Source organism: Tursiops truncatus, chromosome 19 (genome assembly GCF_011762595.2).
Source record: "Tursiops truncatus isolate mTurTru1 chromosome 19, mTurTru1.mat.Y, whole genome shotgun sequence".
NCBI classification, from domain to species: domain Eukaryota; kingdom Metazoa; phylum Chordata; class Mammalia; order Artiodactyla; family Delphinidae; genus Tursiops; species Tursiops truncatus.
The window spans coordinates 354,552-379,915 of record NC_047052.1 but is presented as its reverse complement, the minus strand read 5'-3'; the positions used below and the strand labels follow the sequence as shown (position 1 = coordinate 379,915).

General features: G+C 58.3%; 1 protein-coding gene across 1 annotated transcript; it reads left to right on the top strand.

Annotated features, from left to right (window-relative positions):
• Positions 1–104: 104 nt before the first annotated feature.
• CPNE7 (copine 7) lies at positions 105–19,474 on the top strand. Its single transcript, XM_033845327.2, is given in 12 exon segments — positions 105–1,371; positions 3,020–3,167; positions 3,170–3,198; positions 5,589–5,906; positions 6,417–6,500; positions 7,171–7,269; positions 7,495–7,593; positions 7,878–8,354; positions 9,164–9,456; positions 9,458–9,497; positions 10,015–10,148; positions 10,613–19,474. Coding segments are annotated over 11 exon segments (1,686 nt in total). The 5' UTR covers positions 105–1,359; the 3' UTR covers positions 10,102–10,148; positions 10,613–19,474.
• Positions 19,475–25,364: the final 5,890 nt, after the last annotated feature.

Genomic DNA, 25,364 nt, shown 5'->3' with positions numbered 1-25,364 from the left:
ACTGGGGCCTGGAGAGCCTCCTCCTTGAGGGGAACCTGGAGCACGTCCTCGTCCCTCGTCGCAGCAGGCCTGCTGTGAGGGGAGCAGGTTCGGGGCCTGGGAGGCAGGTGCTCAGTGAGTTTCCTTGTCGGAACCCTCCACCCTTGCAGGTGCTGTGCGTTCGGTACCAACTACCTCAGGCAATTCGGAGGACTATTAAACCACTGTTCTCATCTCTAAAGCTAACAGTTTATGAGGTACTGATTTGACGTCCATGCTCACTTTGTGTATTGGCAGTCATGAGCCATAGAAAGGTCAGCTGGTGTGGAGGCCTGGGGGTTGGAGCCTGATGGACCATCTGTGAGAGAGGGCACATGGGGGGCTGCCTCTGGACAGCCTGGAGACACTGGTTCATTTGCTTTGTGCTCAGAGACCTGGCAAGGAGTTAAGCTACCCGAGGGCAGGGTAGCTGCCCGTCTGCTGGAGCCCCGGCTGAGGTGCTCACAGGCTGGGGGGGCAGAGAGGCCTCTGGCTGGGTGTGCGGGGCCGGGGTCTACTGTGCCAGTGTCCATCTGGGCAGAACTGTTTGTGGGTTGTAGGTGCATCTCCTGGACAGATACCAAAGTACGTGTGCTGGTGTCACCCGCAGTGCCTGCAGTGGCCACCAGGGAGTGCTGGGGCATTTGTAGGAGACTAGTGTAGGTCTGGGTAGTTGCAAATCATTTTTGTTTAATGTTCAAGTTACACGGTATTTTTTATTTGCGAGGGAAGGTATGCATCACTGCATTTTAACCCATGGGAGCGTCACCCCTCCAGAGGGAATTTTAATTTGATTTTGTATCCTGTAGTTGCTTTGTTAAAATGTAGATAATTGTGATATTTTTCTAAAAAATTGAAATTCTAACTCCCAGTTGATTCAAACTGTTGTAGTTTACAGGGAAACTGTAGTCATTTTAGGTTATTTCGGTTTTTTTTCCCACTTTACTCAACTTAGGTCAAGCCAAAGAGTAGACTAAGGGGCAGCTGCGCAAAGGGCGAACAGTCCTCTTTCCTTGATGTCTCGCGTAGGTGGTTGCACTTGCCTTTTTTCTCCTTGTATGTCTTCTGGGCGTTACAGGAGGAAAACACAGTCTTTGCGTCACAAAAGGTCCAGAGGAAAGGAGAGGCAACGACCTCCCTTTCCTAACGGCAGCCTCTGTCCAGGGCAGTTCATGCCCAATTCCAGGAATTTCCCAGTGTCCTTGTTCTTTTTTGTTCCCTCACCTAGACTCAGTTCTCAGTTGCTTAGAACCAGACCAGAGGAAACTGAATGAGCTGACCCACTTCTGGCCCAGGGCCTGCCTGGCATGACCATCCTGAGGACCTGGACGGTGGAAGCTGATGATGGAGCAGGTGTGGGTGGGCCAGGGAAGGTAGAAAGCGATGTGCGGGGAATTGTCTCAGAACAAATCGATGAAGAGAGAACGGGCACTTGTTCAAGTATTTATTGAGCATCTGCTGTGGGCCAGGCACAGTCCCAGGTTGCAGGGACATGGCAGTAACCAAAAGAAACTATCTTACCTTTGTGGAGATTTCTTTCTGAAAGATCTCTGGCTCTCACTGCAGCATGTTGGGTGCGTGTCAGCCTTGGGTAGCGGTGAGGACTGCTCAACAGGAGGACCATGGTCCAGGGCCTGGTGAAGGCCTGCAGCCCAGGAAGAGAGGGCTGGCCTTCCAGATTCACCTCTGGGCCCACCCTCCTGGGAACGGCTCAGAGCTTTCTCGGGGGTTACATCTGGGGAGCCTGAGGACCTGAGGGGCAGTGGGAAGGTGTGTGTTAGGCCTTGGTCCCCACCCTCCAACTGTGGTGCCTCAGCTGGGCTCCCCTCCTTTGTAAGCCCCAGTTGCACAGTGCTGGGGGACGAACTGATGAAACGGTGCTGCGTGGTAAGTTCCTGCCCTTTTGAAAATTTCCCGAGGAAGGATGGTGCCTCCGGCAGAGGAGGTAAAGCTGGGTCACTGTTGAAAGGGACTGAGCGTGCAGTGGCTGGGCGCACCATCCAGGCGGCTCCTGCCAAGGGTATCCTCAGAGCCCCCAGATGAGCCAGGCACGAGTAAAACCAGGCCTCCCTCAGCTGGACCGCCCACCCGGTGGACACTGCTGCCGCCTGGCTCCCTGGCTGCACTGCCATCACCCCTTTGGGGACTTTGGGCAGCTGTCCTCGTGGTCTCCCCCTCCTGCCCTGGCCCGAGGTCCCACCTTTGTGTCCTTGTCTGTGCGGTCCGTGAAGTGTGGGCTGGACCCAGCAGCTTGTTTCTGCCTGAGTGGAACAGAAGTGAAGGATCAGGGGCTGAGGTTGGGTTATGAAAGATTTCACTCCCCCAGGGAAGCAGGCCACCATCCTGGGAGCAGCAGTATTGGGTGCCCAGGGCCAGCCCTGTGCAGAGTGGCTCCTGGTCAGGGGAACCCAGGAGGGGGACAGCCAGACTTGGACAGTGTCTCTTGTTCCATCTGGCCCTGGGCAGGTGTCCTGACTATGACTTCACAGGGGCTCGGGTGGCCCTGCCAACTTGGGAGGGGAGGGGTTGGTGCAGCAAAGCTGCAGAGACACCTGGGGCCTGGAGGGTCAAGGGAGGTGAGAGTACTGGTTTCTGGGTGGAGACTGGGGTCCAGGTGGAATCCCCCTGCTGAGTGAGTGACCTCACAAAGGCCCTTGGACACGCCCTCGCCTCTAAGCCTGCCTGCCCATCCGTGGTGTGGGGATGGAGCAGGCCCTCTGGGGGCCAGAGCACTGCCTTTGTCTCAGGGAGGGAGGTGCCCAGGGGTCTGGGCAATGCCCCCCTGGGGCATCGCAGCAGCAGGTGGCGGGCGGGGCGAGGGGGAGGGGTTGTCTTCCCGCAGCAGGTCCTGGAAGCAAGTCCTTCAAGACCACCCGAGGGCAGATGGGTGGGAGAAGGGGGACCCTGAGGTATAGAGCCGGGGAACAGGGCCTCGGGGAGTGCTCAGCTGGACAGATCCCACCCCCACCCCGGGGGTCTGCTCACCCAGGGCTGCTTGCAGGTGGACAGAACCGAGGTGGTCCGGAGCGGCCTGCATCCGGCCTTCTCCAAGGTCTTCACACTGGACTACTTTGAGGAGGTGCAGAAGCTGTGCTTTGAGGTCCACGACACCCACGGGCCCAGCAGCCTCAGCTGCCAGGATGACGACTTCTGGGGGGCATGGAGTGCACCTCGGGGCAGGTGGGCACCCGTCCCCTTGGGAGGGAGAGGGAGGAGGGCAGCATGGAGACCTCAGCTGGTCCTGAGGGCCGGTGCGATGGCAGTGGTGGCCTGGGGACAGCGTGATTACACACAGACCGTGTAGCAGCTGCTCTGACTCCATAGCTCCTTCTCGTAAAACATTTTTCACTTAAAAAAATGTAATTTTGAACTGGGTAATACGTTCATATGGGTCTAAATTCAGAAAGTATAGCAGGTACACCCTGGACCACATATCTCCCTCGTGCCCCGTCCCCAGGTTCGTTACATCCTTCTGGAGAGATTTATTCTTCACTGAGCAAAGGAACATAGTTTTTTCTCTGTAGATACACTTATAAAAACACAAACGGCATATACTGTTCTGCAGTTTGCTTTTTTTCACTTCCATGACATAAGGGAGCCCTTCCCTCATCTCTCCCCATGGCAGTGACCGGTCTGAGGTCCAGCTGCCACCCGAGGGACACTGCATGCTCTGGTGAGGTCGTTCCCAATTAGCTCTACCGTGGTCAGTGTAACGGGAGCTCTTGCCACCAGCCACCAGCCGGACAGCTTAGCGCAGGTTCTGAGCCGAACACTCGATGGGTCACGTTAGATTCTCGTGAGTGCTCTGGGGTGCCTGTTTTTTATTGAGGTGTAATTTACGTACAGTAAGATGTGTAGACCTCGAGGGTTGGGATCGATGGGCTTAGACAGTTGTATACACCTGACCATCACCCAGGTCACACAGGACATTTTTGTCATCCAGCAGGTCCCCTGTTCCTCTCAATCCCCTCCCCCAGTAGTTTTGCCTGTTCTCGAATTTCACGTCCATGAATCACACAGTGTGTTCTCATTTGTGTCCGACTCCTTTCACCCAGCGTGAAGCCTGTGTGTGACATCCCCATCACTGCCTGGGTTGGAGCCGGCAGGGTAGAGCCTTCCATCAGTTAAGAGGATCAAGATTTAGGCAGGGCAGAGCCCCACGTGAAAGCAACAGGGAAGGCTTCTACCCAGTGTTGGCCTCTTACCTGCTCTCATGAGCGTGGAAGAGGACAACACACAGGGACACACATGCACGGACACACGTGTATCGGCATGCATGCACATGTGGGTGCAGATCCATGGATACACAGATACATGTATGGACACACATCTGGACATACACGTAAACTTTAGGGAAGGGCCCCCCCAGGACTGCCAGATCTGTGGGGCCGTCAGGGGCGCTACCATCAGTGGCCAAAGGCTAGGACCTTGTCTTCAGATTCCAGTGGTGCGCCCTTGAGCGAGTCCCTGACCTCTGCTTCCTCATATGGGAAACTGGGACCGTGACAAGGCCACCTCCGTGGGAACTGCGGGGCTCTCAGGAAGCATGGTCACTTGTCAAACCAGCTAAAGCAACTATCCCGTTACTCAGAACAGGAGAGCCCAGAAGTGAGTCTGCAAATGGGAGAATCTGGGGGGCCTGGCACGTGGCCCTTTTTGGCCTCCACTTCCCCCACCTGGGATGGGTTTCTCTTCTGCACAGAATGTTCCTGTGTGCTCTGAGCTGTTAGCCAGGCACCTCCTGTTGGGGGGGGGGGGGTGTCCTCTGTCTCTCTGTCTTAGCTTGTTAGACAGGATCCTGTGTGGGGCAGGGCGAAGGGGGTCAGCACTGCCCTCACCCACCACGGCCACAGCTGAGGACTCGCTGGCCAGTGGAAGGGGGCAGTCCCCACACATACAAAGTACCTGGTCGTCCAGCAGCCATGAGGGTGGTCGTCCTCTATCTTGTTTGCAGACCAGTCTGAGAGCTGCCCCTGGTGAGCCGGTGTTGCTGGCTGCAGACGGCATTCCCGGGTCAACTCTTAGCCCAGTCAGGGGCTTATAGGCCAATGAGGAATGCAGCCCCCGGGGAGATTGTTGAGAGGAGGGGGAGGGTTGGGCAGGGGGCTGAGACCCCAGGGGGGGAGCAGCCTGGGGGTGCTGGATGGGGCTGGGAAGCCCCATGGCCGCTCGCTCGCTGGCCTTGGGCTGTGGTAGGGGCTGCGCTGTCCTCGGCCTGGTCCGTAGAGGGTGATGGGTTCCCAGGGCGCGGCTTCTGCTGCAGGTTGCACACACACGCTCATCAGCGTGACTCTCTCCTCCCGAGCCTCCCTTTCCTCACCTGATGCGTGGGCGGTGGGAGGGCCTAGGAGGCCGTGAGGTGTGCCGAGCTGAGGGCCTGGTGGAGCGAGAGAGGGTCACGGGCTGGCCGCTGCCAGGCCCCGAGGGCGTGGTGCCCTGGGGGGTAGGTTTGGGGAAGCTGGCCACCGAGGGTGAGTGGGGGCGTTGGGGAGGAGACAGGGAGACCCAGGACGGGGTTAGGGTCCTCAGGGGAGCAGGTGCGTACCCCTCCCTGAGCCTTTGACTTCCAGATCGTGGCCCAGAAGAAGGTGACCCCAGCACTGTTGCTGAAGGTCAGCAGGAACGCCGGCAAGTCCCCCAGCACGGTGAGGCCCCGCCTTCCACCAGCCCTGCCCCCTGCAGACCCCCACCCATTCCTCGCCGAGGCCGGGGCCTCTGGACACCTCCCGAGGCTGGGCTGCAGCTGGGCAGGGAAGGGTGGGGTCAGACCCCTCCTGCCCAGCCGGGAGCCTTGGCGCTCTCCCTTCGCCCAGGTGATAGCCAGAGACATCTCTGGGAATAAAGGCCATGCGGAGTTCTCCCTCCGTGCCATGAAGCTGGATGACAAGGTGAGGGGCACCCCCCTGGGGCCCAGCTTTCCCTCCTGTCAGGAGGTGTAGACAGAGCTACACTGTGTCCACAGGGAGACAGGTGGCTGAGGAGTGGGACGCACTCAGAGCCGTGGGTGGGGCTGCCCGTCCAGGCGGTTGTGCTGCTGTCAGGGTCCTGTATGTGTCGCTGCCGTCAGCTCATCCTCAGCTCCCTGTGACGGGCACTCAGGGAGGTCCCCGTCCAGACAGTGGAGGAACTGGATCTGAACTCGGTTCTGGTCCTGCTGGCTTCTCACGTGGGGTAGGGGCACAGAGCAGGGGTCTGACCTGGCATTGCCTGCTGCCTCCCCTGGACGGAGACTGAAGCGGGGGTGGCACAGGTGGGGGGCAGGATGGGAACTGGGCGTTGGGCGCTGGGCGCTGGGGAGCCAGGGACGCTCCAGAGGGGAGGCCGTTGCCCTCACAGCCAGGAGGTGGCAGAGCCTGGACCCCACCGCTTGCCAAGCACACCCTCTGCTCCTCCTGCAGGGCCTCTTCAGCAAGCCGGACCCCCTCCTGGAGCTGCACCGGATCAACGATGATCAGAGCAAGCAGCTGGTGTACAGGACGGAGGTGAGGGGTCCCTGGCCAGCACCCAGGGAGAGCGTGAAAGGACAGGGGAAGGAGTCACCCCGGCCCTCCCTGCACCTCCCTGGCCCCCCACGGCTGTAGCATCTTGACCTCCAAAACCGCCGTACCCCTTTGAACAGAGAGCGGCCAGGTGGGCATGGAGCTTCCGTCCTGGAATCAAGAATCCGGATTTGTTATCGCTACCTGCCCGTAAAACAAGATTTCAGTTACACCAGTGGAAAGGCATTTCTTTTTTTTTTTTTTTTTTTTTTTTTTTTGCGGTACGCGGGCCTCTCACTGTTGCGGCCTGTCCCGTTGCGGAGCACAGGCTCCGGACGTGCAGGCTCAGCAGCCATGGCTCACGGGCCCAGCCGCTCCGCGGCATGTGGGATCTTCCCGGACCGGGGCACGAACCCGCGTCCCCTGCATCGGCAGGCAGACTCTCGACCACTGCGCCACCAGGGAAACCCCGGAAGGCGTTTCTTTTTGAGATAAATTAATTTGAGTACAAAAAAGGCTATTTAAGGAAAAAGAAGTTCAGGTGGTCCAGGAATGTGGGGGGTTAGGAAGGTGGCTCTGGAAGGAACGAGCTTCGGAGATGCAGCTCTGGGCTCGCAGGGTCCTGCCCAGAGCCTGAGGCAGGGCCGCCTGTGCCGCCCCTCCCGGTCCGCAGGTGGTGAAGAACGACCTGAGCCCCACCTGGCAGCCTTTCAAGGTGTCTCTGAGCAGCCTGAGCAGCCTGTGCAGCTGTGAGGAGGCTCCGCCTCTGAAGGTGGGCGGGGCGGGGCCGGCTGGCGGAGGGTGGGTGCTGGGGAGGGGATGGGGCGGCTGGGGGCGGGGCTGGGGTGGGGCGAGTCCCCCCAGACCACACCTTCCTGGAGTTGAGGTACGTGGGGGAGGATGGTGGGAAGGGGGCGGCCTTGCTGCAGGGGCATGGAGACACCCAGGCTGGGGGCCTCAGAGGGGCAGGCGGGCTGAGGGGTCCCGGGGTCCCCAGGGCCTCGTCTGGGGTTATGACTCCCGCGGGAAGCACGACTTCATCGCAGAATTCTCTACCACCTTAGTGGAGATGCAGAATGCCTTCTGGGAGGACCAGGTGAGAGCAGGAAGGGCCCGCCTGTCCCCCAGAATGCGCTGGGGCGCTGGCCCTGCGCTGGGTTGCCCCAGAAATTGTTGTGATGGTTTTAGAGAGGCTAAAGATGGTGACAGAGCAGGACACCCACACCCACCAGGTGGCTGGAGTAGGGACCACCAGCCTGTGTTAAAGTTGAAGTGACAAATACCGGTGGGGCAGGGCTTTCAGTCCTCCCCTGCCCCTTGGGGTGGGTGTTGGGTGCTGGCACTCTGGGGTGGGGGTCTCTGCTTGTCCCTGTCCCCCAGGCCCAGTGGGACTGTGTAAACCTCAAGTACATGCAGGAGAAGCGCAGTCCCAAGAACTCTGGGGTGGTCATCCTGGCAGACCTGAAGGTGCGCCTCGGCCCAGCCTGCAGCCCCTCCCCCCGCAGTGGGTGGAAGGGGTGCTCCTGCCTCAGTTCTGCAGAGAGTGATCCGGGCCCCTGGCTGGAGTCTGCTGACCTTGCCCTTGTGGTGGCCTCCATATCCCCTCTCATTCCCCTGGGGGGAGCTGCCAGGCTCTGGGGGCACTCAGGCCTGCCTCTGTCCTTGCTGGGGCTCGGACCCCTCATCTTAGCCGAGCAAGGTGGATGCGGGTGGATGCTGGGCACGTGTCGCGGGACCCACTTCCCTGCGCCTCCACCTGAAGTTTGCCCCCACCCGTCTTTCTGTCCCACGGAGAAGCCCTGTCCTTCCTTGCTGACGCTTCCGGGGACCCTGACTGCAGTGGTCCCCGGGCTCAGGTGAAGCTTCTGTTCCAGGCGGTGAGGGTGTGGAGTTTGCACTACTGGCAAACGCAGGGCTGTGAGATGTTAATGGAGAACTGGCCCTACTCTGGGGGGCAGGAGGAGGGCATGTGGGGCTGAGGGCTGGGCTGGGCACTGCAGGGGTGCTCCAGCCATGGACAGGAGACTGCCCATCCCCCTGGTCTGCAGGCTCAGAGAGGAGCCCTCTGGGAGAAGGTGCCCCTGTTGCGCTGTCGGTTGGCTCCTTTTCTCTGGAGACATCACGGTGCTGGGTGCCCACTGGGCCAGGGACTGGGCCAACTGGTGGACAGCCCGGCCGGCCTTCCAGGGGCTGCACCTCCAGGGTGATTCTTTCTTCTTTTGTATGTTTTCTCTCATCCAGATTTTTAGTAACGATTTCTGAGTGGTTTTGTTTTCTTCACACTGGAAATGGACGTTTATTTGAAACAAGTCCCAGTCTGTCTTCTGCAGATGCACTGGGCACCGGGCCAGGCTGGACCAGACTGTGTCCTTTCCAAACTCTGTTCCTTGAATCTCAGTGACTCTTCAGGGTGTGGGAGCCCCTTCCTACCCAAGGCCCACAGACCTCTCCTCCTCTGGCCTCAGACCTGGGTCAACCCCGGCTCCCCCAGCTGCGGTCTCCCCATCTATAAGGTGTGGCCGTTCCAGTATCTGCTTCAGGGTCAAAGAGAGCATGTGTTCACAGTTCATTGTGATTACGTGTGTGTGTGTGTGTGTGTGTGTGTGTGTGTGTGTGTGCGCGCGCGCGTGCGTGTGTGGGTTACGCTTCAGCAAATACGCTTTTAGAAAAGCTTGGAAACCATGGTCACCCCCAGGCCATCTGGTTGGTGGACTTGGAGTTTGAGTAGGGGGAGACGCAGCTGCCCTGAAGGGTCCCTGTGGCCCCAGCAATACTACATGCTGCTGATCCTGACAAACGGCGTGGCGACCAACATGGCGGACACACGCGAGGCCATCATGCGCGCCTCCCACCTGCCCGTGTCTATCATCGTGGGGGTGGGCAACACCGACTTCACCGACATGCAGGTCCTCGATGGCGACAGCGGTGTCCTGTGCTCCCCACGGGGCGAGCCTGCCCTCTCACATCTTGAAGTTTGTGCCCTTCTGGGAGCTCAAGAGCGTGAGTGCTGGGCGGGTGGTCGGGCGGGCCCCTCGGGCAGCGCACTGGGGCCCCAGGCCCCTCGCCGTTCTGAGCAGCTTTCGGCCCCTAGAAACTTTTGCAAGAGAGAAGTGTCACATGGGTGCCCCGGAGGGCAGGGCTCCTCTCAGGCAGCTCCCCGCTCCCTTTGTGACGTGGAAAGAACTGCCTGTCCCGTGGACACACACTCACAGCTTCACTGGGGACCTGGGCCTCCCTCCTGCCTCAGCCACTTTGCCCTGTACCCAGAGCAGGGTCACACCGATCCAGAGGGGCCCCCCTGTGCCACCCGCAGTGCCAGCGCAGACGGACTGCCCAGCGAGTGCGTTCTCATCGTTAGCGCAAGCTCACCCGGCCGCCCACTGGGTGAATTCCTGGTCGTGGTCCCAGGAGCTGGTGCACAAGCCGTAGGGGGTGGAGGTCACGGTGTGAATGGCGGCTCTAGGGGAGGGGCTGGGGGCTGGGCAGCCGGCTGGAGGCACGCTGTCCCCACCCCCAGGCGTCCCCCGTGGCGCTGGCCAAGAGTGTGCTTGCCGAGGTGCCCAGGCAGCTGGTTGAGTATTACAGACACGAGGAATGCCTCTGAGAGACCTCGGCGAGACCAGCCCGGGCTCCACTCCGTGAGGACACACGGTAGGGGGCCGGCCAGGACTGTGTCCACCATCTGTTTCTAGCACCCTCCACCCCGACTGCCCAGGGGCCTTCCTTCCCCCAGCCCACACCCACCATTGGCTCCTGTGACCCTGCTGCCCGGTGGGCCAGCCTCCCTCCGGGCCCCAGGGCTGAAGGAGGGACAGGTCCCCCTGGGCACGCCTGACCCTGCCTGAGCCGGGTGGGTGGGTGGGGGGGTCTGGGGGATTCCTGCTTTTGCATCTGATCTTCATGGGGGAGGGGGCAGCAGGCAGCGTCCTGTCTCTGAGAAAACCCAGACCCCCCCGGACACCCATCCCTATAGCCAGATCCCTCTTTGTCCCAGCTGCATCCCCATGTCTCTCTGTGTCTGTGGGGTCTCTGGGGGTGGGGGCAGGAGGCTGAGGCAGAATGAAGTGTCATCTTGTCCTTGCAGCGGCTCTGTGCCTTTACTGTCCCCCCAGCAGAGGCCTGCAACCCCTGGAGGGATGGAGCGGTGCACGTGTGCCCTGCAGCTCCCACACTGGAGCCGGGAGCTTCTCGTCAGGCTCACCAGCTCCTTCCTGGACTGAACCAAGGGCCCTCCCAGGAATGAAAGGGTGCGGGGGACCATTGCTTGACCGTGGGAAGGGCCAGACGGTGCGATAGCCGCCCCGCCCCGAGCAGCCTCCTCTTGGCCAGGCTCGGGTGGGGAGCGGCTGCCTACACTGGGCTCTACGAGGACCCACTGGGGGCTGCGTGCTATGGGCTCTGTCAGGGGAGGGTCACCACCTGCCAGCGCCTCCCAGCCCTCTGGGGGTGGATTTCCAATTGAGATTTCCCCTAAATTATCTTGTCGGGGAGAAACAAACTGTTCCGACCCTGAATCCAGGCCTACCCACCCTTCCGTCCATCCACTCTGGGGGCCTATTTTTAGCTCCTGATTCATCTCCCGTTCAGCGGGGATAGTGGGCATCGCCATGGTAACCTGGCTACTGCTGAATTCCAGAAGGGCCGATACTGGTCTTTTCGGGGATGCGAGGACACCCAAGCAGCAGCCCTTCCATCCACATCTGGGAGGCAGCAGGGCTGCAGAGCGGCGGTGACGTGGTCCTGAGCAGCAAGGGTGAGCCAGCAGCAGCCCAGCCGCTGAGTCCTGTGGGAGTGGGTTGCCATTTCAGCGGCAGAAAGCCGTGGACAGTTCCTGGGCCCGGCTCAGGGGCGAAGCCAGCAGAGGCTGGTCAGCTGAGCTCCCTGGGGAGGCAGAAGCCAAGAGGAATGGGAGGGGTCCATGCACAGCACGGGGGCAGCCGTGATGGCCCCGGGAGCTGTCGCCTTGGTGGGTTGTAGCCCCTCCCAGAGCACGTGGAGCAGGGAGGGGGCCGAGGTGTGAGGCCCCAGCCTCTCACCTCTGGCCAACAAGAAGCAGAGAGCAGTCGGGCGTCAAGGGGGGTGGGGGGCAGCCCTCAGAGGATGCCCTCCTGGGGCCAGAACAGGTGTGGACGCGAGGACGACGGGGGCAGTCGTGGGGCCCGGCCAGTGGGTGGTTCGGCCGGGCACGTGCAGGTGTAGGGGGGCCGCCGAGGGAGGTGGGGGCAGGAAGGTATCAGCTGGCTCAGCTGCACAGATGTGGTGATTGTACCAGCCGGTGCCCAGCCTGAGAAGGTGGCCAGCTCTGCCCACAGGCAGTAGAATAATAAAGTGATTACTGCCCCAGGGGCGGTTCAGGCGGGCACCCCGGCATCCGTTCCCACCTCCTTCCTTTGGGGGCCGTCTCTCAGTCCATGTATTTCATGGGCCTGGACCACTGTCCAAATCCCAGGGTGGACACGACCCAGGCCTGGCCAATCAGCGAGCGTGCTGTTCCCTGGCCACTGTGATTGGCTCTGGGTGGGCGCGCCACCTGGCTGGCCAATGAGACTGGGTCCTGAGACTTTCCTGCAGGTTGCTAAGCTGATGGGATGGGACCCAGGAGCAGCTGGTGACCACTGCCGCCACATGGACAAGGCCTGCCTGAGGAGGAAGCCGGCATAGAGGAGGTGGACAGAGAAATGATGCTGGGGGCACGTGGATCTGCTCTTCCCTTTCTGCGCAGGCCAGCTGGGGCTGGGGGTGGGGCTTCTGTCCCTTGCCACCCGAAGATTCTGGCCCAGAAGGATGGCAAATACACCCAGTTCACAAGAAAAGCAGGGCTCAGAACAGTTAAGTGACTTGCCCAGGGTCATACAGCTGGCCAGTGGCAGAAGCAGGACCCGCCAGCCTCTTGCAATTCCTGGAGGTACAAGTCCTTGTACCTTTCAGTACAAGGTTCTCCATCAAGGGCTCTGGAATCCAGATGGGATCCCAGGGAGGGAAGCCCAGGAAGGGCTGGGCTGAAACCCCGGCGGCCGGCCAGCCCCCAGCTCTTCAGCACTGCACGTGGGGTTCTCAGCAGGCGGACCCAGAAGGTGCGCCGTGGCCTGGGGCCCCCACGGAGGCACGTGGGCCTCATTGTCTTTCGAAGTCGCCTGCAGCACACTGCTCGGAGCAGCCCCCATTCTCGGAGGGTGGGTTTGGGATTTGCAAAAGCCTGCAATGGTCACTGACTTAAGCACTGGTCCAGAGTCAGGCGAACGCCTGGCCCAGTGCTCATTGGACAGTCTCCTCAGCCTGCACGTGAGCCCCTGCTGTCACCTGGGGACGCGGCAGCTTTAAATCACGGCCCTAGAGTTCTTGGCCGCCCCTCCCCTCGAGAGGTGGGGTGGCTGCCGCTTCTCCTGGAGTCCAAGCGGCCTTGGTCCTGTGTGTCTCCAAGGCTCTGACATGAACACATCACAGGACTGCCCTGGTCCCTTGCTGCCTGGGTAGGGGCTCCCCAGCTCCCACGACACCTTCCTGCACTTTCAGGAGGGAGCCGGCCGGCCCACAGAAACGGGGTGAGTTCCTCCTTGTTTGCCCCTGTTCTAAGCCACCGCGTTTTGGTATAACTCTGCACCCTCTCGTAAGGACGGCATGGGAGGGTGTGCACAGGGCCTGGCACAAAACACCTGTTGGTCAATAAATATCGGTCTCCTGGGGGAGCGGGGTGCCTCTTCCTCATTCTGTGCGACCCTGATTGTGGAGGTGCCCCAGCCTGCTGGTCGTCTGCCTCGCCCTGGGCCCCTCCCCTCCAGTGTCCTCAGAGGCAGCTGTGGGCTGAGGCAGCGGGACAGGGGCCGCTTGGCAGCCAGGCTGCTCTCTCCTCTGCTGTGGAGGGGAAGCGGCAGCAGGCAGCTGTGAGTGCCGTAACTGACGTGGACGGCAGGGCTGTCAGATGCCAGGCATGCGGCCTTGGGCCCAGGGGGCTCTGGGCGAAAGCTTCCCCTGCTTTGGCGTCTGCCCCAGGGCAAGGGCACCCTGGACCCTCGCAGATCTGCAGCAGCTGCTGAGCCCCGGCCGTGAGGGCTTGGTCTTGGCCGCCTGCCGAGCGTGGCTCAGACCCTAGCAGCAGCCCCGGGCCAGACCGCGGTGGCTGGCATCTCGCAGAAGGGGACTGAGCTCAGAGATGTGAAGTCATTGGGCCTGGGGTGCACTGGAGCAGGGTCCTGAGTTGGGCCACCCAGCCTGGTTCTCAGGACCCGAAGCCCACAGCCAATAGGCCTCAGCTGTGTGTCTGTGTGTCTGTGTGTCTGTGTGTGTGTGTGTGTCAGCCTCGCTCTGTGGGCCCTGTCTCTGTCTGGTCGCCGAGCTGGGAGTCATTCAGTCCAGGGTGTGGGCTGGTGGCCGTGAGCGTGTCTTTGGAGCTCTGTGCCCTGCCCAGCATGGACACTTGTCACTCAGCGTTGACCAGGATGTCCCTGAGAACATGAGATGTGATAACTTTTTCCAGTCCTGGGAGGGGCTCCGGAACAGTGCCCCAGGCTCCGTGTCCCAGGGGGCAGGATGGCCAGACCCGGCCTCCCTCCCTCCCTTGCCATGTGGCTGAGGTGAGACCCAGGAATTTGGCTTCGGACATTGGACAGAGCCCAATGCCAGGTCGAACCAAGCCAGGGAATTGCAAGTTACGTCTTAAGGAACAGAAGTCCCTCCCTGCCAGCCACGGCCCGGCCCTGGGTGCTGGCCAGCCCCCTCCCAGGCCCTATCCCCGGACATGGCCATTCTGGTCATTCTGACCCTTCAGCTGGACCAGCAGAGCTGGACAGGAACCTATATCTGGATTCTCACCCAGGAAAATCAGAGGAGACACCGCGCTGTGGCGCCCTAGGCAGCCTCTCTCCGGGGATTTAACTTCCAGGGGCCCTCGTGTCTGATGCTCCGTGGAGGCTCCTAGAAGCCTGGGACCCCGAGAGGGGGCAGCTGGCCAGATGCAGGCTCAGGTGGTCCCAGCGAGGATCCCAGCTCCCATCCCACCCTGGCAGGCCAGGCTCGGGAGGGATGTGAATTTCTTTCCTCACAGGTGGGCTGGTCAGGAGGTTTCCTGGGAGCTAAACAAAGGTATTTTACCTTAACGCTCATTACCTGGGAGGCAGGGTTCCCTGGGATGGGCCATCGTGTATAATTTAAGCTATAGGCAATGTCCCTCTTTTATTTTTTAAAATAAATTTATTTATTTATTTATATGTATAGTTTTTGGCTGCATTGGGTCTTCGTTGCTCTGCACGGGCTTTCACTAGTTGCGGCGAGCAGGGGCTACTCTACTCTTCGTTGCAGTGCATGGGGTTCTCACCCTGGTGGCTTCTCTTGTCATGGACCACAGGCTCTAGGCACGCGGGCTTCAGTAGTTGTGGCACGTGGGCTCAGTAGTCGTGGCTCACGGGCTCTAGAGCGCAGGCTCAGTAGTTGTGGCACATGGGCTTAGCTGCTCCGCGGCATGTGGGATCTTCCCAGACCAGGGCTCGAACCCGTGTCGCCTGCATTGGTAGGCGGATTCTTATCCACTGTGCCACCAGGGAAGTCTGGCAATATCCCTCAGAGTGATTAACTCATAATAGAGTAAAGGCTCTTCCCTCTTACACGCCTCCAGGCTGACGCAGCTGTACTGGTGGCCCCAGATCTTGAAGGTGACATCACCACAGTGTCCTGTCCTGCAGAAAAGAGGTTGGGCCTTGGTTCCATGAGGGGTGAGCTTCCCATGGGTGACAGTGGAGAGGGTGGGGTCCTCAGAGCAGGCCCCCCCTCTTACTGTCAGGCCCAGGTGCAGGCCAGCACTGAAGGCCCTGGCTGGGTGGCCAAGGGCAGGCCAGGAAGAAGCAGGTTGAGGGTCAGGGAGGGGGTCAGTCTAACGTCCAGGGGAGGTGGAGGCTGGGTCGTCCATCTTGGCCTTTAGACAGCACTGAGTTTCGAACTTGTGCTGGAGTAATGTGTTCAGTCCCCACAGAGGCAGGAGGGAGAGCAGATGGAGGAGAAAGCTCACGTGGTCCTGGGGGCCCCTGGGCTCCTCGGGGGGAAGGCCAGCAACCGTCTCCCCCGTCCTTAGGGGACACGATCAAGTCCTAACCCCGGTCCCGCGGATGGGGCCTTCTTGGGAAATAGATCTTTGCAGGTGTGATCAAGGTCAAATGAGGTGATAGGATGGCCCGAGTCCAGGGATTGGTGTCGCCATAAGAGGAGGAAAGTGCCAATGATGGGACAGGTGCTGTCCCCCCCCCCCCCCGCCCCGGCCATGGCAGGCTGCACAGGGAGCGTGCCCTGACACTTTGGTTTTGGACTTCCGGCTCCAGGACCGGGAAAGAGTGAACTCCTGTTGCTTGTGGTTTTGTGCAGCAGCTCCCAGGAAGTGGGGAGGCTGGGGACCCAGGGGCCGCCTGGGCTTTGGTGCGTCAGAGGCGTCGAGGGACATCTGCATTTTGTCTTATTTTTCAAATTTTCTAAAATAGTTTATTGTTTAAACAGAAGGACCCCATAACCACACTTTGTTTTGATACACTGTTTTCTCATACCAGGCATGCGGAGCTGTGATGGGGACCAGTTATGACCGACTCTCCCTCCCAGCCCTGCCGGCCCTGGGGGGCGGCCACCTCCTGGAGTCCAGGGCCTGGGGTCCCTCAGGAGCTCCGTCCACCCCTGCCCTCAACGCTGCACAGAGCGCGAGGTGTCAGGACGCTGGCTTCCACTAGGGGGCACCCCAAACCAGGCGCTCACGGGACCCCGTTCCGCGCTGACAGCAAATCGGCAGCTTCTTCCCCAGCTTTACTGAGACGCAACTGGCAGGTAATATGTGTGAGTTTAAGGCGTGCGATGTGATGATTTGATACACTTACACATTTTGGGACAATTCCCACAACAAGGCTAGACCACCAGCATCACCTCCCGTAATCACCTGTTCTTTGTGTGTGGTGATGAGACGTAAGATGACTCTGAGCAGCTTGCAGCTATACACACAGTATTGTGAGCCGCAGTCACCATGCTGTACATCAGATCCCAGAGCTTACTCACGACTGGAAATTTCTGCCATTTGACCAACACCTCCCCGTTTCCCCTCCCCCACAGTCCCTGGCCACCACCCTCTACTGCCTGTTTTTATGAGTTTGGCTTTTAGATTCCACGTGTAACTGAGATCATACAGTGAGAACAGAGTCCTTTTCTGTGTGGCTTATTTCGCTGAGCATAATGCCCTCTAGGTTCATCCTTGTTCCAGAAATGGCAGGATTTCCTTCTTTTCTATGCTGAATGCTATTCCTCCGTGTGTGTGTGTGTGTGTGTGTGTGTGTGTGTGTGAGAGAGAGAGAGAGAGAGAGAGAGAGGGTGGGGGTGGGCGAGGAGGGAGAGACAATCCTCTTTATCCATCATGCACTGATGGACACTTAGGTTGCTTCCATGTCTTGGCTATTGTGAATAGTGCTGCTTTTTTTCATTTCCTTTGGAAAAGGAAATGAAATTCCACCCAGGAGTGGAATTGCTGGATCATATGGTAGTCCTATTTTTAATTTCTTGAGGAAACTCCATACTGTTTCCATAGTGGCTGCACCAATTTACATTCCCAACAACAGTGCAGGAGGGTTCCTTTTTCTCCACATCCTCACCACCACTTGTTTTTTCTTGTCTTTTTGATAACAGCTATTCTGACGGGTGTGAGGGAATATCTCACTGTGGTTTTGATGTGCATTTCCCTGATGATTAGTGACGTTGAGCACCTTTTCATGTCCCTGGTTACCATCTGTATGTCTTCTTTGGGAAAATGTCTAGTCAGGTCCTCTGCCCACTTTTTAATTGGGTTATTTGCTCTTTTTTTGCTATTGAGTTGTATGAGTTCCTTATATATTTTGGATATTAACTCCTTATCAGATGAATGGTTTGCAAATATTTTCTCCCTTCTGTAGGTTTCATTTTCATTTTGTTAATGGTTTCTTTTGTTGTGCAGAAGCTTTATAGTTGTATGCAGTCCCACTCATTTCTTTTTGCTTTTGTTGTTTGTGCTTTTGGTTTCATATCCAAAAAATCGTTGCTGAGACCAATGTCAAGGAGCTTTTTCTCTGTTTTCTTTTCAGGGTTTTGTGGCTTCAGGTCTTACATTTAAGGCTTTAATTCATTTTGAGTTAACTTTTGTGAGTGGTGTAAGATAGCAGTCCAGTTTCACTGTTTTGCATGTAGCTGTCCAGTTTTCCCAACACCATTTATTGAAGAGACCATCTTTTCTCCATTGAGTATTCTTGGCTCCCTTGTCAAATGTTAGTTGACCAGATATGCAGGGGTTTATTTCTGGGCTCTGTATTCTGTTCGTTGGTCTATGTATCTGTTTTTAGGCCAATACCATACTGTTTTGATTACTGTAGCTTTGTAATATAGTTTGAAATCAGGCCGTGTGATGCCTCCAGCTTTGATCTCCTTTCTTAGGATTGTTTTGGCTATTCAAGGTCTTTTGTAGTTCCATACAAGTTTTAGGATTTTTTTATATATATATTTCTGTGAAAAATGCCATTGGAATTTTGATGGGGATTGCATTGAATCTGTAGATGGCTTTGGGTAGTATAGACATTTTAACAATATGAATTCTTATGATTTATGAACATGGGATACCTTTCCATTTATTTGTGTCTTCAATTTCTTTCATCAGTGCCTCATAGTTTTCAGTGTACAGGTCTTTCACCTTCTTGATTAAATTTATTCCTGGGTGTTTTTATTGTTTTTGATGCTATTACAAATGGGATTTTTTTTCTTTTTCATATAGGGAAAATTTATAATAATTTTTGTCTCAGAGTGAGTATTCCAGCATCTCAAGGCAGAAACAGTCATGTGTGTTGTCTGGTGGTAGCTGCTGCTCATTCCCCACTGGGCATTTCAGTAGCTGTGGAAATGGGTAAACTCCCAATTCCTAAACACAGTTGTTTCCAAGAGCTTGGGATGAGGGATTGTGGACATCTGAGAGGTCAGCCTTGTAAAACCAATTTAAAACATGTGATTGAGAAATTGATTTCAACGTGTGATTTAAAGTTGAAATCTTACTGGGTACATACAATATTGGACCAGCTCAGAGAACTTTGGGGGCTCCAGCTTCACAAGTGTAATTTGCTAGATGTACAAGTTTCTGTTTGTTCTGTGAGACAACTGTAGGAGCTAAAAAGAAAGTCAAATGGAGTGAATGTATTAATACAATTAAACATGTTTATAGGAGCTTGACTAGGTTTATAAATGGAATCAAACGTGAATCAAAGACTTTAAAAGTGATGAATAAATAGAATATTAAACTTCGTAGACTGAATGTGTAAGAAACTGGGATTGAAAGTTTATATCATTAATAAACTGGATTTTATTAAATGGTAAAAGGCACAGGGAACCACATGAAAGCCACCAAATCTCACAGCTGACATCAGTTTTGGGAACTGGAACCATCCCTTTCCCAGGACAAGTGACTCAGGCCTTTACCCCCCCACCCAATGCACTGGCAGCCAAAGCAGGGGCTCCGGCATGGACCCTGCCTCTGAGGTCAGGTTTCTGCATGTTCGCCCCCCAAGCCCCTGTCTTCTGGGACTTGTGGATGAAGTGAGACCCCAGAACCCCCAGACTCAGCTCTGATTGGGCCGCTCGGAGGCCGGCCCCTTCCCCAGCCTTGGACTCCTTCAGAGCAGGGCCAGGGCCCTTCTGGAGGTGGGTAGTGAGCAGGCGATGTCAGGAGGGTCCAGCAGCGGCGGGGTGGGGGGGTGGGGGTGAGGACTGGGGCCGTGCATGCTGGGCAGGCCCCGGGGTCCTATCGCTGCTCCGCCTGGGGCCTTCTTCGCCCGTGGGGCTGGCTGCCGACTGGGAGACAGGCCAAGGGCAGCTCCGGGCCGGCTGGCGGCGGCTTCCGCCCTCCTGGCGGACTCCTGAGTCCTGCCCGCACCTCGCGGGCTACCCGGAAACCTCACCCCACCCCCTGAGGGGCCTCGATCGAGGCCAAGGAAATGTGGACGCTGCCTGGGGACCCTCTGTCTTCAGGTGCGTGGGGGCAGGGCGGCGGTGCCCCGTGTGAAGGGGGAGACGTCCAAGTTCAGCGTGCCTGGCAAACGCGCAGGAGGTATGGGAAAACGCTCCGTGGATGTCGCCGCTCGGGGGCAGCCTCCTGGAGGGTCCCGGCAGTCACGTGTGACCCACAGAGTAGCGCTGGGAGCTGACCAGGCAGGTAAGGGCACACGTAGAAAACGCTGTGAGCCGCCCTCGGGCGCCGGTGAGACGGAGCCCGACTTGGGGCTCCAAGCCACTCCGTATGCTGCAAACACCCAGCACCCACCGTCCTGACAGCAGGGTGCGTGAGGGCGCACCCGCACGCGCACACACACGCACGTGCGCCTGGCTGAAGAAACACAGGAAGAGAGCACACGCGAAGCGCGTGTACGGATGAAGTGCACGTGCCAGGCGGGGAGTGAGGGCGCTGTGGCACCAGGGACGGGGGCGCGACTTCCCGGGGTGTCCGTGGGGACAGAACGGCCCCCAGAGCTGCCACCCCTGATTCGCAGAACCTGGCGCAGGAGCCCCAGGTGGGCCGGATGGAATCGCACATCGTTAACCGAGCACTTCCTCCAGCTGGAAATCGGGAGTCGACTCCCGCCCAGCCGCGGAGCGGGACCGAACTCGCTGCTCTTCCCCAGGGCCTCCGGGTCTGGGCCGCCTTGGTTTGGCCTGTGAGACCCAGGGCGGGCGGGAGAGCCGGCCAGTCCCCCCCGGACTCTGACCCACAGAACCAGGTTCTGGCAGCCTCAGCGTTTGTGGTGGTTTTTCGGCGGCAATAGAAGACGCCTGCAGGTACCGTTTAAAATCATCTTGATTTTTTGGAATCCTGTGAATGTATTGCCCGTTCGAAACAAAAGAGCCAAACGCAAAAGCCAAAATTAAAAGGGGAAGCCCTGCGGAGGAGGGGGCGCTGGTGCTCTGAGCCGTGGGCCCCTCCCAGCAGAGTCCTCCTGGAGTCTCCCTCCCGTGGCCGCCGGTAGGACCCACGCTGGCACTGAACTCCGGTGGTTACCCCGAAGCGGTGGCGGCAGTGGGCATGGGGGTAGCAGCTCTGGGACGTTTTGCCCAGAGGCCCCACTGACCGGGCAGAGCCCTCCAGCCAGCCTGTACCACCCCCTCGGTCTCCTCCAGCAGCCAGGTCGCCCTCGAGGCCGCGGGGCCTGACCACCCGGCCCAACCCGCCTGCGTTTGTTTGCGAGCACGTGTATTAGCGCACGTGTGTGTGCGTGTGCGTGAGCTTCTCCACCTGCGGAGGGTGAGTGTGGCTCAGGGGCAGCTCCCAGCCCAGGGTGAGGTCTGGGGAGCCCTAAGGGAAGGGTGGAAGTGAACTCTGGACCAGGCAGAGGAGCTCGCAGGGCAGGGCGTCTGCTCAAGGCCCTGAGACAGGCTGGTGAGGGGGTGGTTCCGGGGCCAGGACCAGTCCCGTTACAGCCACGAGGTGCCCTCAGAGGGCAAGAGCCTACACTTCCCAGGCCGGCCAAGGAGGAGAAGCAGGGGCTTTAATGTTTATGCTCAACGTTGACCACGCTCGAAACACAGGACAATATAATTGTGCCCGTCAGAAGTCTTTAAGGAACATTTATAACAAGAGTTTCTGTACACGGCTCAGCAGGGGAGTGGTGGGGCCTGAGATCCCGCTGAAGGGGCTAAGATGAGTCTTTTTCGTCCTGTCTCACGACCCCCAGCATGAGTAGCCCACCATAAAGACAGAAGTCTGGGAGCATGAAGGGCGCTCCCTGGGTCTGGGGTCCCTGGGAGGCCCGCACACCCTCTGTAGCTCCAGGGGGAAGATGGAAGCCCCGGGCACCCCCAAACTGTCCGAGACCCCACCCACCAGGCAACTCTCCTGGCTCTGCCTGTCTGCCAGCCTTGGAGGACGGCTTACCCACTCAGGTTTGCCCAGAAAGGCACCAAACTGGAAAATTCTGGGCTTGCAGCCAGGGGCCTGGGACTGAGCTGTATTTGGGGTCAGATGACAGAGGCGGGTCACCCAACAGCCCACCTCCGGCCCCCTGGGTGTGGACTCTGCTCTGCAGGGGAGGTGGGAAAGGGCCAACCCCGACCCCACCAGGACCAAAAGAGCCTGCAGCCCCTTCTTGAGGATGATTGAGAAGGGAACCGTGGCTTCGCTTTCCCGTCACGAAGTGCTGTGTGGGGGGGATGGGCACAGAGCCAGCTGCCCTGTTGGTCTCCAGAACAGGAGAGGACAGACACGTCTTTACCAACTAAAACCATGGCTGTCAGCTAATTAAAAGACATATTTGTTGTAAGCAGTGAGCACAGTAACACCCTCACGTGGTACAAAGAAATCCGAGTCCTGGCGAGGTGTGTCTGGACGTCCTACTGGTGGCCTTCCTGCCACTTTGGGCATCCAGCCAGGTACCATCATCTGCAGTAACTGATTACAGGTGCGTCCACCCCTCCCTCCGGACGTCCTGCTGACTTCTGCTCATCAGTCTACAGTGTCAACAGCTGCAGAGAATACCTCAGTTTTTAAATCATTCTGGTCCAGGTGGACATGGGGCAATGAACCGTGTGGCAGAGACACTATCTTGTGTGTGTGTGTGCCGTGTGTCCGTGGGGTCAGTTTCCCAAAGTGGGGCTCCTCGTTCACAGGGCAAATGCAGTTTGATTTTAGCTGACGTTTGGAGTTTGCCAGTCAGATTGGTACAAGAATCTTGCCATGGTTTAAGCTGCCTTTTTCTCATTCAGCTTTTTTTTTTGTCTGTTTGGTCATCTCTTCGTTCATGCCCTTCGCCCGTTTTTCTGTTGGATTGCTTCTTTTTAAAAAATGACTTATTAAGGCCTTTTGTGCTGTAAGCATTATTAGAAATGTGTTTTCCTAGTTTGTCACTGGTCTTTGATGCTCCCCTGGGGTGTGCTGGCCGTGCGTCTGTATTTTTCTCTAATGCCGTCTATCTGCTCCCTTCCAGTGCTTTCTGATTTGTAGAATATGAGGCGGGGAGTCCAACCTGACCTGTTTTTCGGATGGTTCTATCCTTGTCTGAATACAATTTACTAAAATCCCACGGGATTGATGGGCTGCTGTCTCCATGGGCTGACCCTTCTCGCGTGTTCTAAGCAGGGCAGTGAGTCGTGAGCTGCCGCTGCCCAGCCAGCACCCACCCAGCTCTCTCACGCAGCACGGCGCTCGTTAAAGAGGCAAGCGATGGGTCTGGGGTTCCCTGGTGGCGCAGTGGTTGAGAATCCGCCTGCCAACACAGGGGACACGGGTTCAAGCCCTGGTCCGGGAAGATCCCACATGCTGCGGGGCAACTAAGCCTGTGCGCCACAACTACTGAACCTGTGCTCTAGAGCCTGCGAGCCACAACTACTGAGCCCACGTGCCACAACTACTGAAGACCGCGCGCCCAGAGCCCATGCTCCTCAACAAGAGAAGCCACCACAATGAGAAGCCCGCGCACCGCAACGAAGCGTAGCCCCTGCTCGCCGCAACTAGAGAAAGCCCGCGCGTAGCAACGAAGACCCAATGCAGCCAGAAATAAAACAAATAAATAAATTTATAAAAAAAGAAAAGAAAAGAAAACGCTGGGTCCATCCCCCAACCCCTTCCCTCACTGTTGGACGTTTGGTGGATAAAGAATAGCACAAATTTTCCCACAGCTACTCTTCCACCTGATGAAGTGGTGACCAAAACTGTTGGCAGTCTGTCCACTGATGCTTCTGGGATGTATACTGTGTGCCCGGTTTAGAGATACAGTTGTGACCAAATACTGCCCGTGACTTTGGGGTGCTCGCCAGCGAAGGGGGGTCAGGCCACAGTAGCAGACGCTCACCAAGGAGTTTGAGGGAACCTCGGGTCTGTGGAGTCAGAGGTCAAGATCCCTGTTGAGCGGTGGCGTTTGCTATGCTCTACTGTCTGGAGAGCAAAGCAGACAAGAATTGCTTTGATGTGGAGAGGTCCGGCTGGGGAGCAGTACCTCATTCTTGCACCCCAAACACCCTGCCCCTTGCCCGCTCCCAAGGCCAGTGCCTGGGGGCCCCTTCCCGCTTTTGTAGATTCCTGCACCCCCAGTGGCTGAGCCCGGCTCACCCCCCAGCCCCCTTGCTCGGCACAAATGCAGTAACTGCAACGTGGTATCCTTGCCCTTTCGCAATAGTTATCACTGATTGAAATCTGGCCTCCACAGTCGGTTGGTGCCCCGCTGACTCGGATTCAGTCCAGCTGTTTCCATTTAAAGGGCCTGGAGGCCGAATTCCATTCCAGCCTTATTTTTCCTGAACCGACCCTCCTGTAGTGACCCCAGAGAGCCAGCCCCTGGCCCCGCCTGGATCACTAGCTCGCAGTGTGGCTCGGATAAGTCACTCCTGGGCCTGGACAGTCCCACCAGCTGGGCCCTGCGAGCAGCGGGTGGGGGTTTGTCCCCTCCGGGCCCCCAGCGGGGACAGTGCCGCCCTCCCCCGCCCACCCTCATCTTCACAGACAGAGTGGCCACAGGCGCGTCCAGCACCCCCGTCCTCAGGTGTCCTGGGGAGCCGAAGTGCTCGGGAAGAATTATCTGAGATAAAAGGTGGAATCTGATGGCAACTTTCCGGGACAAAAGGAAAAGAAACAGAAAGTCCCCAGAGCAAGCAGGGGGACAGGGTTGCCCGGCTCTCTGGCCTGGCTGCAGGGCTTCCCTCGGGAGGTGTGGGCGGCAGCCTAGCTCTTGGCTCCTGGAGAGAAGCCCCCCGATTGCCGGCCCCCACCCCCAGATCCCTGACACCGAGCCCGGGCTGGTCCATGCGGCGCCTCGGACAGCCCAGCTCTGCGATGGCGGTGCCAGTGCAGGCCGGCCTCCAAGGCTTCCCGGGGTCTCAGCAAGTTCTGTCCCCCATCGGTGGCTGCCACCCCTCCCTTCTGTCATGCTGCTTTGCCCTTTTCCTGTCACATCTTCCTCCCATGAGAAGGACGTGTCAGGGGTCTCCTGGGCCTGGCATTTCCGTGTGACGCCCTCCTGCGTGGAGGGCAGGGCAGTGTCCCAGGGTGACCTCAGGGCACACAGCCCCCTCGTGCCCCTCCTGGATGAGGCACACGTCCCCGCGAGGGGGGTCCCTGAACTGGTCTCTGCACCGCCTGGTCTGAAGCTCCCCTGCCAGCTGGGTGACCTCGGCAGGGCATTTGGCACCCATGAGCCCATCTGTGAAATGGGGCACTAATTAGACCCACCTGCAGAGGTGTGACCTCCAGGCCTGTGAATGTGACTGTGTTTGGGAAAATGCAGGTGTAATCAGGCTGGCACGGGCATCCCTGGGGGCCTGGCTGGTGGGGAGGGAGGGGGCGGGTGACTGGGTTTGTGGGGTGGGGGGAGGCCAGCCTTGCGAGGGGCTGCGGGGGGCGGGTAGCAGGGGAGGACTTGGGCTCTGACTGGACCTGCAAGCAGCCCTGGGGCGGGGCCCAAGTCCAGAGCCGCTCTGCCTCGTGTGGGCCCTTTCTCCCCCTGGCTGACGTGGCCCGCAGCTGGCCCCTTGGCCTCCCGGTGCCCAGGGCAGGCGCAGGGCTCTAGGCTTTGTCTTCCTTGTCCGCCAGACTGCAAAGTGCATCCTGACCTGGCTGCTACCTCCTGAACGCTGTCCTTCACATTTTCCTAGAGAAAATCAGCCCGTGACCCTCAAAGCTCCAGGGACAGAAGTCCAGTTCTCTGAGTTTTCACTTGTTCACACATGACGCGACCATTACGTAGACGAGACATGACACGTCTCCCCCAGAAACTTCCCTTGCGCCCTCACCAACCCACAGCCCCTCCCGACCATCCCACCGCCCGGGTCACCCATCCCAGGACCCGGCACCCAGGGACCAAGGCTGAGTGTCCTTCTTCATGGCATTCAGCCATGTTGATGTGTGTCCACGGTTCCCGT